Genomic DNA, 15,430 nt, shown 5'->3' on the forward strand with positions numbered 1-15,430 from the left:
CTAGCTAGCTGTGCGCTGGCGCTGCGCTGCTATTATAACCATATCATGATATACAATACATACGGTAAGCGCGCCGAGTACGGGTTACGAACATGTGGCACACAGAATGATGATCAGCTGCAGCTAGTGCTAGCTTGAGCTAGCAGCTGCGCGCGGCGTACTTCAACCCACGAAGCTTAGCTTAGAAGAAGCAGCAGTTGGCGTGTTATATGTGGAATCGCACATGTCTAATATGCACGGCTATATAATACGAAGTGCCATGCTACCCAGATTGTAAGTAACATCTTTGAGTTAATTTTTAGAAATTGAACGATTTACTTACCATTATCTTGTCATAGGAGTGATTGGACGTGAATGTTATCAGTATTGAAAAGGAAAAGGAACACAATTTCGTATGTACGGGACTATACACCGGCATGTCGTGATGGCTGATGCAGCGAATAAGGATGATTAATTATGCCGCTCAATATGCATCTTTTAACTGGGACCGTAATATTAACAGTCGGGACGTGGCCATGGTGACATGGGAGCTAAAAATTACAGTTTGGTAGTTTACAGAAATATGTCTGAATCTGTATTGGTTGAAAGTTGGTAGGCCTAATATGGCATGGGAATTGTTATGGCCCATCTGGGCTTATGCTTATGGGCCCCATGGCCATGGCCACATGGGCAATGATGGGTGCGTTTATCAACTCTTTTTCTCGGCAGAAACGGGTTTTCCAAACGGCTTTCAGGGGATTTTTATGACATGATAAACGCAAAGCTGTTTTGATTATGGGGTTTGGAAAGCCTTTTTGAAACAAATTTGTTTTCAGAAACGGGTTTCCGAAACAGAAACCCTTTGAAGCAAGATAAATGCAAAGCTGTTTTGAAACGGCTTTGTACTGCAGTTACAGGAGGTCAGTATATGACCCCTTCTCCTCGGGTCAAATTGCGCAATGCAGCTGCGAAGTGACAAGGCCAGTTTTCGTGTTCGTGATGAGTTGATAAACACAACTATTTTGGAAGCTGTTTCTAAAGGGCATGGAAACAGCTTTTGAAAGGGCTTTGGAAAAGGCTTTTGAAAGCCATTTCAAACAGGAGAAAGATGATAAATGCAGCCTATGACTGATATTTTTTTAATTGTTAAATTTACTTGATCCTTGACCTAATAAATCCAAGTCGAATTCTCCATGGATGAGCTTATAAAAAATGATGAGGCGTAGTCACCGTAGATGTTGCATTCTCTCCTCAAGGGGTAGGGGAGAGCGGGGTGAGTTGGGACGCGGGTCAAGTGAGAAATATTCTCTGAATCAAAAGCTGTTCAACCAATCAGCGATTGGCTTATATCTACAATAAGCCCCGAGCAACCATACATCACACTAAGAAAGCCATGCAGTTCGGCAAATTCTAAGTAAGTATAAATTGCTATTGAAAATTTTCCCCAAAATATAATATTTTTTTTTGAAATCAGGTTGATTAATCTGTTTTCTTTGTATTCATGATTTCAAGGGCACAATTTAAGCTGGTGGTGAGCCTTATTAATATGCAACTAATACAGTACTGTATAACTTGTTTTTGACAAATGCCTACATGGTTACTGAGTAGTCCTACAATATATTTATGTATATGTCATGTTAGGGACAGTTGGGACAACGTGTCCCATTTGTCCCTCATAATACCATTACATGTATTTGGAATTCATACAAAACAAATAGACATATTAAGATGAAAGTTGCAAATCAAACAATATTTATTTCCCAAATTCCCAGTTTATGTACTCTGAAAAGAATATATATGCAAAGACCAATAAAGATAATGGAGATACAGCAGGCCTAAGTTTATATTTGGGCAAGTCCAAGATAAAAAACACGCACGTTACGTATGGGACATTCAGAGACTTTTATGACCTGAAAAATAGTGTTAATGGCCTTTGATCATATTGAACTTTATCATGGTGATTGATATGTAGGAGAAGTATAATCATGTAAAAAATGGAGAAAAATGACAATGACAATTATATTCTAGAAGAGAAAATATGTGCCGTTACGTATGGGACCAGAAAAATTTTATTTTTTTGAACACTTTTTTTTACCTCAAAACTCTCTGAAAGTATTTCATTCTACGACTTGTAACTCACTGTGATGAAAGTCACAACACTCAAGATTATCAGAGGTAAGTTTCAAGTCATGAGGCAAAAAGCTCTAATTACAGGTTCTAATTAAAGATGGACATGACGTGTTACGTATGGGACAGTTACGTATGGGACACTTTGTCCCCCATTTGTTTAGTGTGTAGAGAACCATGTTAATTGGTATTTTGCATAATTATTGAAGTAAAATCAGTTGAAACTACTCAATACTGATCCAGATTGTAAAGGGATTTATATTCCCCAGATATTTACCATTATAATCATATTTAATCACATTTCATAATTTTTATGACCAACCTGAGTATGCATGCCCTTTGTCCCCCATTCGTTTAGTGTATGGAGAACCATATTTATGGGTATTTTGCATAATTTTTGAAGTAGAATTTGTTGAAATTACTCAAATAATGATCCAGATTGTCAAGGGAATCAATATTATCCAAATATTTACCATCATAATCCTATTTAACCATATTCTATATTTTTATGACCAACCTGAGTATGCATGCCCTGTATTTTTTATCAGGATAGTTACTAGTAAAAATTGAATAGTTAAGTGTTTACTTTCATTGATAAAGGGCAGTTTGCCATTCAGTTTTAATAAAAAACAAGAAATATTAATTTTAATAAATGCAATACCTGCTGCGTGGAACCCTAGTGATGGAGTAGATAAACAATATGATGTCTGTCTAGCAATTAGGTTGTTTATACGAGTCCCTCCTCAGTATGTATACCCATGATTTTTGTCGTGGCTACTACTAAAAACTGAATAACTGAGATATCCAGAAACATGGTGTACTAATATAATAATTTTTCATTAGGACCACTTCATTTTACTTTGTATTTGTTTGTTTTTTGATATCTCATCCATTGCAAATTGGATCTTCATCAAATAAACTTTGAATTTCTCTAGTCTTAGAATTGTATGCTCTTTGATAATTCATATAAGGGGCTCCCAATCATCTTGTAAAACATTGAAACTGAATCCCCATTTCTACGTAAACTATACTATCCCTTCAATGCTGATCTTCATTGTGTATTATGGCATCTCCCCCTCCCCCTTTCTGAAAATTGTTTAGTCAAGTACTAGTACTGTTTCAATTCAAAAGTAGCTGCAAAGTTGGGATGCTTTCTGCAGGATGATTGACGATTTGTGTACTGAGAGACCTTCCCAGCTAGCTACATGCATTCACATGCAATATGTATGAGGATGTCCCATACGTAACGCATTTTTCCTATACGTAACATTATTTAATTGCTTGATAAAAAATATATCTTTTAAAATTTTTTCTTCTTTCTGTAGTATTTAACTTCTTTAAACAATAAATTAGAACTTCCCAGAAGAACATTCAAATAACCTTAGAAATTTCAGAAAAAACCTAAAAAAATGACCTCAATTTGTTACGTACAGATGTATGGGACATCTCATGATAGGACATGAGCTAATTTGCATAATCATTTGCATAATCCCTAAATTTTCATACCAAGTTAAACTAATTGATAACTAACTTCTTATGTCCACATATTAATCAAATATAATTTGCTTTCCTTTGAATAAATATGAATTTTTATAAATGTCCCATACGTAACGCTGTATTTCACATTTATGCAAATGAAGCCCTTGAAATTGGCATAAATTTGCATAATATCATATTTTCCTCCCTGGAAATCAAAACTTCAACTCATAAGCTTCAAAGTGATACCAAACATGTCAATATTCAGCAAAGATGAAATTTTGCCTTCTGAGGGGACCTTATCTTGGACTTGCCCATTTGCTAACTACTGGACAAAATTTGTTCAGGAAACAAAAGCAGTTCAGATTTTCAAACATGTTGTTCAAACTTGTTTTGTTAATATAAAGATCATTTTAAAGTATGTTTGACTGTTTTCATTACCAATTTTTCACTACGCCTTCCAACTTTGACATTTCTATAAGGATGTCCCACTTTACCCCCACCGTCCCATTTCTCCCTTGCCGTTGTCCCACTTTACCCACGGTTGGGTCAACTTCTCCCCCAAAATAAGGTTTTTTTCCTCTTCATTAACTGCAGAAATTGAGAACAGTGCCACCCCTAGCTTATGGCTCTTTATGTAACCTACCATATGAAACTTCATGCAAGCCCGAAAGGAAATGTAATCATCTCTTCTATAGCAAGATATAAGAAGAAAATCGGCGAACTTGAAATTATGTCCCACTTCTCCCCGCTCTCCCCTATCCAGCCAAGTGTAGTTATCATGTTGGTGACACTGGATTCTCTGGAGTACCAGGTAGTTCCCTGTCACAAATCAGGCTGCTCATCTCTGTAGCCAAGTGTACCATTTCTAACAATTTGGTGTTCTTGGCGCAGCAGTGCTTAGGGGCCATGCTACACCTGTATAGAGGCATATTCAAGATGGGGTCGAACCAAGGTGTAATGCAGACATTTTTTTTGTACAATTTTAAGTCTTGTGAAATTTAAAGCCCTTGCTCCCTTAGTCACAGCCTATTTGGTCTGTTTATCCCACTTCAGGTTGTTTTCTATGTGGATCCATAAATATTGATAACTGTCGACCTCCTGGAGTTGTTGGCCAAGGAGTGTGTACTTGGTATATCCTGGGTCTCTTCTTCTACACTCAGCAAAAAAAAAAGAAAGTAAACACTTTTTCGAGATCAAATTTGGTAAAGAAAATTTTGATGAAAATCAATGTATTATATACCATATTAAAGGTAATTTAATTGGCTATCAAGTTAGTAGGTTGATTCAAAAGGAAATTTTACGCATGAGTGAACACATTCTTTTTTGCCCTCCAAGACACAAAAGTAAAAATTGCAAAATTTGACAAGTTGTCTTTCATTTGGAAATGCCCTTCAAGATAACAATGACAACAAAAAGCCATTTTAAAGCAATGAGAGACATAAATGAAATAGCATAAACAGGTTTTTGTTCTCTTTATCTCTTTATAACCTCAAACAGAAACAAAATGGGAAACTAAAGGAGGAAAATGAGAATTTCTTGTCAGCTTCAAACGACATGGGGAGTAAAGGCATAAAGATGATTAAATAAACAGAATTTCTTTATTTTACTCTTTTTAGTGAGTAAGTAAAAGATTCATGAGGTAAATTTAAGAACCAAAAATCATTTTCAATTCTAATTTGAAAACAAATTGAAATTTCTACCGTTTTTATTAATATTTCTTCATCTCTTATTCATTTGAATTCTGGCTTGACCCAAGATTCTTAATTTTTCTCCCTTATTTTTTGCCTTTATTGATATTTGGCTTCAAAGATATTATACAATTTGTAGAGATCAAAGGTTCACTTTTGCAACTCAACTCATGTGTCTAATTGTGTTAAATTTGTCTTTTGTTCTTATTGTTATATGGAGGAGCACTTGTACATGAATGACAACCCGTTCAATTTTGCAATTTTTGCCTTTGTGTCTTGGAAGAGAAAAACAAAGGTGTTCATTCATGCGTAAAGTTTCCCATTTTATTGACCTACTAGGCTGATGGCCAATTAAATAACCTTCATTATGGTATATAATACATTAACTTTCAGCCAAATTTTCTATGAGAAATATAAACTTGAAAAAGTGTTTACTTTCTTTTTTCGCTGAGTGTAGAAATTCTCATGGCAGAGCATTTTTACACGTTGAATTTCATACCCCATATATTGGCCCGCATGACAAAGTCAAGGTCTTGTTGCTGTGATATCTCATCCTAGGAGTTGGGTATTGATCAGCAGAGTACGCAGTCACCAGCAAACAGTTGTGTTGTGCTAATAACCACACCTGTGAGGTCGTTGATATACAAAATGTAAATATAAGATATTTCAGTAAGGAAGATCTAATATTATATAAGTCTGTAATGAGTGAAGACATTCAACGAGTAGGGCCTTGTTTAACAATGGAATACACATTTATGTAACAAGTGTTTTATATCTAACAAGCTTGTATGTTCAGCAATTGTTAACAACCTGGCTTGGTTAAACTTCGTACAGGTGAGGTATGAACTCTTGGCGAGTATGACTTCACATGTTTTTCAATGGTTTCATTTGTATTACTTGTATGTGATAAAATTTGTAATTGATTAAATGATGATGATGATGATGATGATGATGATGATAATGATAATAATAATAATAACAATAACAATAACAATAATAATAATAGTAATACAAAATGTAGTAATAATAACATAATAATGATGATGATAATAAAATGATAATAATGATAATAAATTGCAGAACAGGGAATAGACGTTCAGCTGTCAGTTTAACCCATTGAGGACGGTTTGATTTTGTTACAACGCGCATTTCCCATAGACGCTTGTCCGAGTATACTCGGGACTCGTCCTCAACAGGTTAAGGACTTGGTTTGATATATTATCTGTACCTGCAGCTCTTAAGATATGTAATTTTCTCAACAACTTTATAATGCCGCTTACTGTATTTGACTAACAATGGCATGATGTCACTCATTTTTTGTGTGTTTGCCCATAGATCGCACAGTCCCGCGCTGTGGCGGCTGGATGTATTGAGAACCATACAAACGGCAGCAAGGAGACAGGCAGAGGAGGATGCGGGAGATGGCGAGTCAATAAAGCCAGTTCCACCAAAGAAAAAAGTTGCTGCTACTTCTGCCAGCAACTTGCTTGACATGCTGGCTGGCCTGAGGGTAAGATGATTGAATTGATTGCTGTGACAGCTTTACCACATTGTCTGTTTACACTCTGCTTGTAGTAGAATCTTTCATCAATGTATCATACAAAACTAGTAAAAGTGCGTATGAAACAAATAAATTCCACCTTAGTAAACCACCAAAGGAATACTGAGACCAGAAATATTTATGTGAGTTCCGCGAGGAGCCTAAATTCGCAAAAGTAAAATACATGCGACAGTTTCTGTCTACGTAAAATATACACGTGTACTCTTTACTTTTTGCATGGTTGGCAATTTGCAAAAGTTTCATGCTGCGATAACGGCTGTCGGTGCCAATTCGCAAATGTTTCATGCCACGAATCATTCTGGTTTTACCTTATTTACCAGTTGACATGGTCCCTTTAAACAATTTGCAACAGGTTCAGAAGAAGGAAGGCAGTGATTCAGACTCAGAGGCTCGTGCGGCGGAGAAACAAAAAGTGTCGGCCGCTGCTAACTTCCAGCGGATGGTGTCGCGGGCGCAGAGGAGGCGAGAGAAGGAATCACAAAAGGATGACACGGGCGGAGAAACTGAGATCCAGAAATCACCGGGGTATGAGGCATTTCATGTCCATGAATTGCTGAACGTAGAAGAAGCATGCTGCCACTTCACCAAGCACAGAATAATGTTAATCTTGAATTGAAGAATAAATTAGTCTGTCTTGAATACATTAGTTTAGAATGTGCTACATTGAGAACTTTGTTGTATATACTGTATGTTTTTACATTTTCCAGCCCATCGTACGCAAGAACTTTGTTTATTAACCCGTCGAGGACGAGTCCTGAGTATACTCGGGCAAGCATCTATGGGAAATGCGTGTTGTAGCAAACTCAAACTGTCCTCAATGGGTTAAGTAAAACAACATCATGAGTTGTTTCAATGAGGAATAACTTTTGCCTTTATTAGTTTACATTGTATATCTTACACACTGATGTCTATTCTCAGAGCTCTAAGTTAATGTCAAATTCTTATGTCCTTCTTAGCAAAGTTTCTTCCTACTTGATTCTTGACAGATGCACTGAATAGAGTTGTTATTATAATTGTATTTCTGTCAGTGAGAACACACTTGAACTTGGAAATAATTATATATTTTTTATCTGTAATCAAAGAATATGTTAACCACGGTACCCATTCATCACGCCCATGAACATGACACAGCGAAAGCAAAAAAATCTTTGACGACGACACTACTAGCGATTTCGTGGCATGCAACCCTCTTCCCCCAGGTTACAAGAACTCCAGGAGTTGACGGCGGAGGCAGCCAAGACTGTGGCCGAGGTCTACCCAGACAGGGAGCTGGTGGAGTCTGAGCTGCTGAAGGAGCTGAGAAGGCATGACGAGGCAACGGCAGCGGGTGAGCGCGGGGAAACTGGTAACATCAGGTAAGGCTGGGTGCAACAAACTGATTCACCAAATCATTCAAATTTCCTGTTATGTCTGGACCGAAAATGCATGCAGCATTCAAAATTCCTGAGATGCCTGGACCCAAAATGCCTGCAGATAAACCATTCATTTTTTGTTTTTTGGCTATTTAAATTCTCTATCTGTTTTGCAGAAATTTATACATATAATTTTCTTCATTGCCATACCAGACAGGCCCAGATGAAACTCTTTCAAGCAGCTGAGTTTCAGTTGTAATTTGTGTGCTGAAAGTATATGTATGGACAAAATTTCAAAAAACATTTGTTAATCAGTCTATTGATTGACCCAGATAGGAGTCCATCATTGTAACTTTTGATTGAGGCATTGTTTTACTCATGTGGCTTTTACAAAGTACAATGTTGTTACTCTGAGAAACTTATGTACAATTGATCCGGCACTGTGGTGATGCATTTACGAGACAATTTATTGCTTTGTTGATTACTTACATGATAACATGTTGAAAAGCAACATCACTATATGGAAAAGCTTTTTATTTTTCTAAGGATTTGCATTCATACAGAAAAGTAAGAGTACTTTCTATGTGTTTGAATGCTTTCTGTAATTTTTGTCGTTTTTGTTTGTCAAAAGATGTACTTGCATGTAGAGCAGGTTTTGTCATTCATAAAGTTCAATAGTGTTCAATAGTGTTCATTTTATGTTTGACAAGGTCATTTCTATTTGAGATACTGTTGATACCATATATAATTTCACCTCTCTTGACAGCAAATATACGGTTTTGACTGGCATGAAATGCATCTATGAAGGATGCAATCGCATGTGTACCTGCTCTGGCAGGACAATGAAGACTGTTGCAATGGAATCTTAAATTCTGTCAAACTAGAGATGACATGTTCAAACGGAGGAAGACTTAGCTATATCAACAGCAAGAACTACACCATTATCGTTGCAACTGATTGATAGCCCTACATTGATGTAGATAACCACTGAATTGATCAGTGTCTTAGTAGTAGCCATGATAAAAGAAATCATGGGTGTACGTACTCGAGCATGATTTGAATGTACAACCTCGTGATCTCCGGACAGGTGTCATCTCCACTAGACCACCAAGCTTCCGCCCGACAGCAAGTGCTGGTTCTAATCCTTCTATGCAGTGGGTACTGCGTAATTATTCAAATTCGTGAAATTCCTTCGTTGAGATGTTGACAAATTGCCCTCCATGGATGTAAGTCAGTCAGTTGCAACAAAAACATATCTGAATTGAATTTGAATACACCGTTATTTTTGGCAACATGTCACTCAATTGCACCTCTTGTTCATGATCCTCCACTCTCGCCCTCCCTGCTTTCCCCCCTTTCTCGGTAGCTCGGTTCTCTCGGGCTTTCGTGTCCAGAAGCAGACGGTGCTGGAGAAGCACCGGAGCGGGCGGGACCTTCCTCAGGGGAGCAGCCAGAGGGCGGGGTCGGCCCAGTTCGATGCAGCCTTCTCACACAGGGACCCCAGAAGGGCGGCGGAGGAGGATACGGAAGACGGCGAGAGGAGGATGGGAAGGATGGAACCCCATCAGAGACAGCAGAAGTAAGAATGGGACACTCCCGAACGCAGTCAACTACTGCTTTTTGTCTCGCCCACCGGAGGTGAAGGCGAGACTAAGGGATCCAAATGGCGTCCGTCCGTCGTCCGTCCGTCGTCCGTCACAAATGTTAAAGTTTACCTGCAAGACTCTCTTATGATGCATAACGTGGCAACTGTTACAGCAATGGCAGCCACACTTGGGTGATAGAAGCACTAGGGGTATCTTCATGTTATGGTGTTATTGGAGGTCATGTGATGATGTCAAAGGTCATTTGAGGTCATATATTAAAGAGTATGTGCAAGACTCTCTTTTGACAAATAACTTCACATAAGTTGCTTGGATTACAACCAAACTTGGGTCATAGATGCACTGGGGGTACCTTCATGTTATGGTGCCGTTGGAGGTCACAGGATAAGGTCAAAGGTCATTTGAGGTCATACGTTAAAGTTTACTTGCAAGACTCTTATCACACGTAACTCGACACATGTTGCTACAACGGCAATCAAACTTGGGTGATGGATGCACTGGGGGTACCTTCATGTTGTGGTGCTCTAAGAGGTCACATGATAAGGTCAAAGGTCATTTGAGGTCATACGTTAAAGTTTACTTGCAAGACTTATCACACGTAACTCAGCACATGTTGCTACAATGGCAATCAAAATTGGGTGTTGGTAGATGTCTCTTGGGAAGTTGAAGGTAACCACAAGGTCAAAGGTCACAGACAGGGGTCAACAAACTTTTAGGGCCCAATGTTAAGTTTTTAGGGCGCATTTCGTTTATGGCTCATAACTTTTGATCCCTTTGTCTGTTTGTGACCAAACTTGGATGGAAGATGTCCCTTGGGGAGGTGAAGGTCGTCACAAGGTCAAAGGTCACAGACAGGGGTCAACAAACTTTTAGGGCCCGATGTTATGTTTTTATGGCGCGTTTTGATTGTGGCTCATAACTTTTGATCCCTATGTCCGTTTGTGACCAAACTTGAACGGTAGATGTCCCTTGGGGAGTTAAAGGTCATAACAAGGTCAAAGGTCACAGAAAGGGGTCAACAAATTTTTAGGGCCTAATGTTAAGTTTTTATGGCGTGTTTCGATTATGGCTCATTACTTTTGATCCCTTTGTCCGTTTGTGACCAAACTTGGATGGTAAATGTCCCTTGGGGTGTTGAAGGTCACCACAAGGTCAAAGGTCATAAGCAGGTCAATTAACTTCTGGGAGTTATAAAAAATGTGACCCGCTACAACAAAATGGTCCTAAAGTCGCGCACGGTCGAAGCCGTGAAAATCGAGTTTGAAGTCAGAGCATCAAAATTGGTCAAAACTTACGATTTTCTGATTTTGACATATTATTAGAGTCTCACATGTTTTCTATCATCAGTCGAAATTTTGAAGCGAAATGGTGAAAAGAAAGACCAGAAAATGGCGTTTTTCTGGGCCATGTTTTTTTGGCGTTTCATCGAAGCAGAAACTGGTTTGAACATTTGAATTGAGCGCCACACATAGGCTCCGCCCCTAACAACGACCAGAGTGATCTCATTGGTCAGTTTGCTGCTTGCCGCTAACCGAAGCGTGAAGCTCGCACACTGCACAGTCGAATGGTGCATGCGGGCGGGATGCGCTATGCCCAGCCGCTTCTCCTGGCATCCTGGTCACTGATTGGTCCGTGAGGAGACCGCCGACGCTGTGTTTGAATGAGCATTTCGGGGGTTGCTAGGGCTTACCTTCTATTGTTCGGAGGTGAATATACTGACTTGCGTGTCCCTTGATCGTGATTGCATCGCAAGGAGAACTTTTAGGGCGCTTTTCTCGAAACAGTGATTTCCCAGACGTCTCGACATGCTCTCTTTTAAACATCGATATCTCCGCAGCCGATTATTTTTATAAGATGTGTTATATATCAATTTAAAGCAGAAAGATTAGGGAATTGTGTCATGCAATTTTCAAATAATCGACCTCGCCCAACTTTAGAATCATTTTGTTGTAGCGGGTCACAAATATTAATTTGTTGTATGCGAATGGGCGAGACACAATTTGGCACTTGCCTTGTTTTAATCATTTTATCATTTGTGAGGCTCCAAATAAATCTAAAGCTGATGGGCAGGTGCCTTAGCAGAGGCTGAGAATTGATTCTGCATATAAATGATTGAAGTATCAGTGCTACTGTCAACTTTTTTTTGGGAGGGAGGGGGGTTGCATGTACACTTTAAAGCACCACGTTGATTTTTTAAAAATGGTTTAAACCAAGATGAAACAAAATTATGAATCACACAAATTTTGTGTGACTTCTTTTATGATTGCATGCTTGAGATATAGATAGAATGGTGACTATGATAACTCTTTCAGATTTCAAGAAATTGAATACAGATCTTTTAGATCATTGAAGACAGATCTTTTAGATCATTGAAGACAGATCTTTTAAATCCAAAACCCATATTTTCAGGCTGGCTGAAAAGTGAACCTGTTGGTTACTAGATTAATGAGTCTTGTATTGAAGTATTATATTCTGTCATGTGAAAATCATATATACATGTAAGATCCCTTCATCTCTTAGTGAGAGTCAGCTACCAGATTGTGATAATATCTTAAGCCACCATGAGACTGCTTTCTTATCTTCTTCCTCTGGGCTGTTCGCTCTGTCTTCATCCGTTTTGCAGGAGGTCACTCTTTGATCGTCAGAGACTGAATATCTTCACTGCTGCATCTGAATTGGATCATGCAGTGGGTAAGTGCAGCATCTGGTCTGACAAAGACTGCCTTTATCATCTTTCCCATATTTAAAACATGTTTCAATGCCCACTATCAAAACGTGTTTGCAGAGGCCTTTTGGATCATATTTCCCGAGATATCCGTTTACCACGATGATATCTATCATGAGTCCAGAGGGAGGCCTTGTCACTATGCAGCTCCATTGCGCAGTTTGACCCAAGGAGCTGAGATGTGTAATTGGCAGTAGTTCACATGGCCAGGTCCGAGCTATAAAGGCATTTTAAAAGTTTGCATTTATCATCTCCACAGAAACACAGTTTTGGCTCAAACGCATTTGAGATCACACTTTGGCGTTTCAGAATGGCATTTCTAATTTTGTAGTGGATTTTTTATGCTTTTTCTGGTATGTTGATCAAACAATGTTATACAAGCAAGGGATAGTGTCGGTAAAAATAGCGGAGGAAGTTGCCCTCATTCCAATATGATTGTGTCACTGCCTTATCAGGAGATAGTCTGATCCATTGTTTTCTGACAATTGTGCAGCACAAATTCAAGAACCCGCGAATATGTTTTTGAGCTGCTCAGCTCGAAAAATGAATCGCGCAAAAATATGGATGTTTACAATGTGTATACAGTCAACTCTGCATATGTGGATCTTAACTGGACTGAGGAAAATGCATTGACTTAGGTGACAATTCATCTTCTATGTGTACAGAGAATACACATGTAAGCCTATAAATATAAATTTGGGACTTTTTATTTTCATTGATATAGCTGATTATTTGACTTCAGTGCCGTGCATTTTAAATTCGGAGTTGGCTCTATGTCTAATGTTGGTGGTTCAGTCACAACTGCAGATTGAATTTGCCGATTTTATACACATGATGAGATAGGAACAGATGTTTACATTTATACTTCAGCCCGTGTTTCTTAGAGCAAGAGATATTCACAAGATGCAGATTTACAATTCCGTCAAACCGCAGTGGTTGTATTTCTCTCTTGAATGGGCTTTGAAGAGGAGGAGTATTTCGATGTTTGCGTTTCCAGAAACTGCATCAGAGATGTCCATCTGGGAGGTGGAACAGCAGAAGCAGTTGAAGGCGCTCTACTACTCCACCGTGCGGAATGGTTTCGAGGAGGCCATGAAGCTGACTGAGGAGGGCAAGTTGTGGAAGTATCCCATCGACAATGAGCAAGGTGAGGGCGCCAGACCTTATTTCAAAGATAGAGTCCTTTTGAAAAGTGAAATTTCAGCTGTCACTTTATGATATAAACTCATGGTCGTAGATTTTTTTTTTTCTACAGGGAAGCTCCATTTTAAAGAACTCTATTGAAACAAGGTACCACTTTTAACGAGGTGAATTCAACAGTCCCGATTTTCTGTAACTGTGCTTATTAGCTGGTCTCTTCTTGTAGTAAATTTACAAAGAAGTACCAGTTGTAATGAGGTAAAATCTCTGATCCTGTTGACCATATTATGAAGGGCTTTCCCTGTATCAATATGCATCATAATATGCCTGCTATGATAGAGATTTTATGGATTTCCTGGAAAAGACTCTGCAGATAATTGTTGCATGTAATTAAAGCTGTAAAATAAAAGAAACGGTTCAAGTGAAAGCTTTAGGAAATCCCATTCAACCTGAAAGGGAAATCATGCATCATTCATCCCTGACGTAACGAGGTAACCCAATATAACAAGGAAATTTCAGAGGTCCTAATTGCAGCTTGTTATAGTAGGCATCCCCTGTATCGCTTTTCTCCTGTTCTTCATATCACCAGGTTTGGAGGAGGAGCGAAAAGTGGGCTTCCACAAGCACGTGTTCCTGGACCACCTCCTGCAGGACTTCCCCCAGCGCGCCCAGGTCCTGGACTTCATGGAACTGGTCCTCATCGGCCTCGGCAAGAACCCATTCCTCACCGTAGCCCAGAAGCACGATCACGTGGTATGGTTCCGGGACTACTTCTGGAAGAAGGAGGAGGTCTTTGACCGGCTGGACGCGGCGGACAAGGAAAAGGCCAACATCTGAGACACTCTTACCTCATTTGATATACAGGGCATTTAGAGAGCTCCAAGAATGCTCTTGAACCCTTCTAAACTCTGTATGAATAGACTATCAGGCCCGGGAGCACTCTGAAATTATGGCCTTCTCGAGGCTAGGCTCAGGAGCACTCCTGAGAAGCTCTATACTCTGTATAAATGGTCACCAATATTTAGAGCGCTCCGGAAGTGGAATGTGGTGCGTAGTGTGCATACAATGTGAATGATAGAAGTTCCTGCGCACTCCAAGGTCACTATGACAGTTATGCCTCTCTCAGCCACTTCACATGTGGTCTCAGCGAGCAGTAATTCTCTGTACGGACAGAAAGAGGGGCATGAGTCCAAGTGCTTCAGGAGTGTTCCTGGGCCCAACTTTGTCTATACTGTGTATGCCATATATTTCGCGAGCCTAAATTTTCGCGAATTGGGAACTCCTGACGATTTCGCGAGAGGTTAAATTCGCGATCAGGGAGTCCTGTACTGAACGGAGAAGTGTACGCGCAAACATCACATTCACATCGGGATCAGAGTCAATATTTTCGCGTGTCTTTAATTTCGCGAATAGCACCTGACTCGCGAAATTCGCGAAAATAAAAACCTCGCGATATATTCGGCGTATACAGTAATTGGGGTATCTGACAAGTCGAGTGATTATCACTCAATGCAGCTACAGAATCAGCCTGGATTCCTGTCCTCAGGAGGTTGCCTAGATGAAATAAACCAGGGCCACACACTAATCTACTTTTTTTTTTCTACTGGTCTGACCCGTCTGTCGGACCAGTAGTAGGTAGTCCTATTCTAGTGTTCCATTCCTGAAAAAGTTACTGGTCAACCAGTGATTATACCCCCGCAAAACGAAGTTTGAAGGGGGTATATAGGAATCAGCGGACGGTCGGTCGGGCGGTCGGTCGGGCGGTCGGTCCGTTG

General features: G+C 39.4%; 1 protein-coding gene across 1 annotated transcript; it reads left to right on the plus strand.

Moving 5' to 3' along the window:
* The first annotated feature begins 166 nt into the window (after positions 1-166).
* On the plus strand, positions 167-14,492 carry LOC139725901 (small ribosomal subunit protein mS31-like). The gene is made up of 8 exons (XM_071636979.1): positions 167-273; positions 6,609-6,783; positions 7,187-7,359; positions 8,034-8,189; positions 9,553-9,765; positions 12,414-12,481; positions 13,513-13,662; positions 14,245-14,492. The coding sequence occupies exons 1-8, from the start codon at positions 224-226 to the stop codon at positions 14,490-14,492; spliced, it is 1,233 nt and encodes a 410-aa protein (XP_071493080.1). The 5' UTR covers positions 167-223.
* Positions 14,493-15,430: the final 938 nt, after the last annotated feature.

The sequence above is a fragment of the Diadema antillarum genome, unplaced genomic scaffold, assembly GCF_040938485.1.
Source record: "Diadema antillarum isolate AM-2024a unplaced genomic scaffold, OU_Dant_1.0 seq00000068_RagTag, whole genome shotgun sequence".
Lineage (NCBI taxonomy): Eukaryota > Metazoa > Echinodermata > Echinoidea > Diadematoida > Diadematidae > Diadema > Diadema antillarum.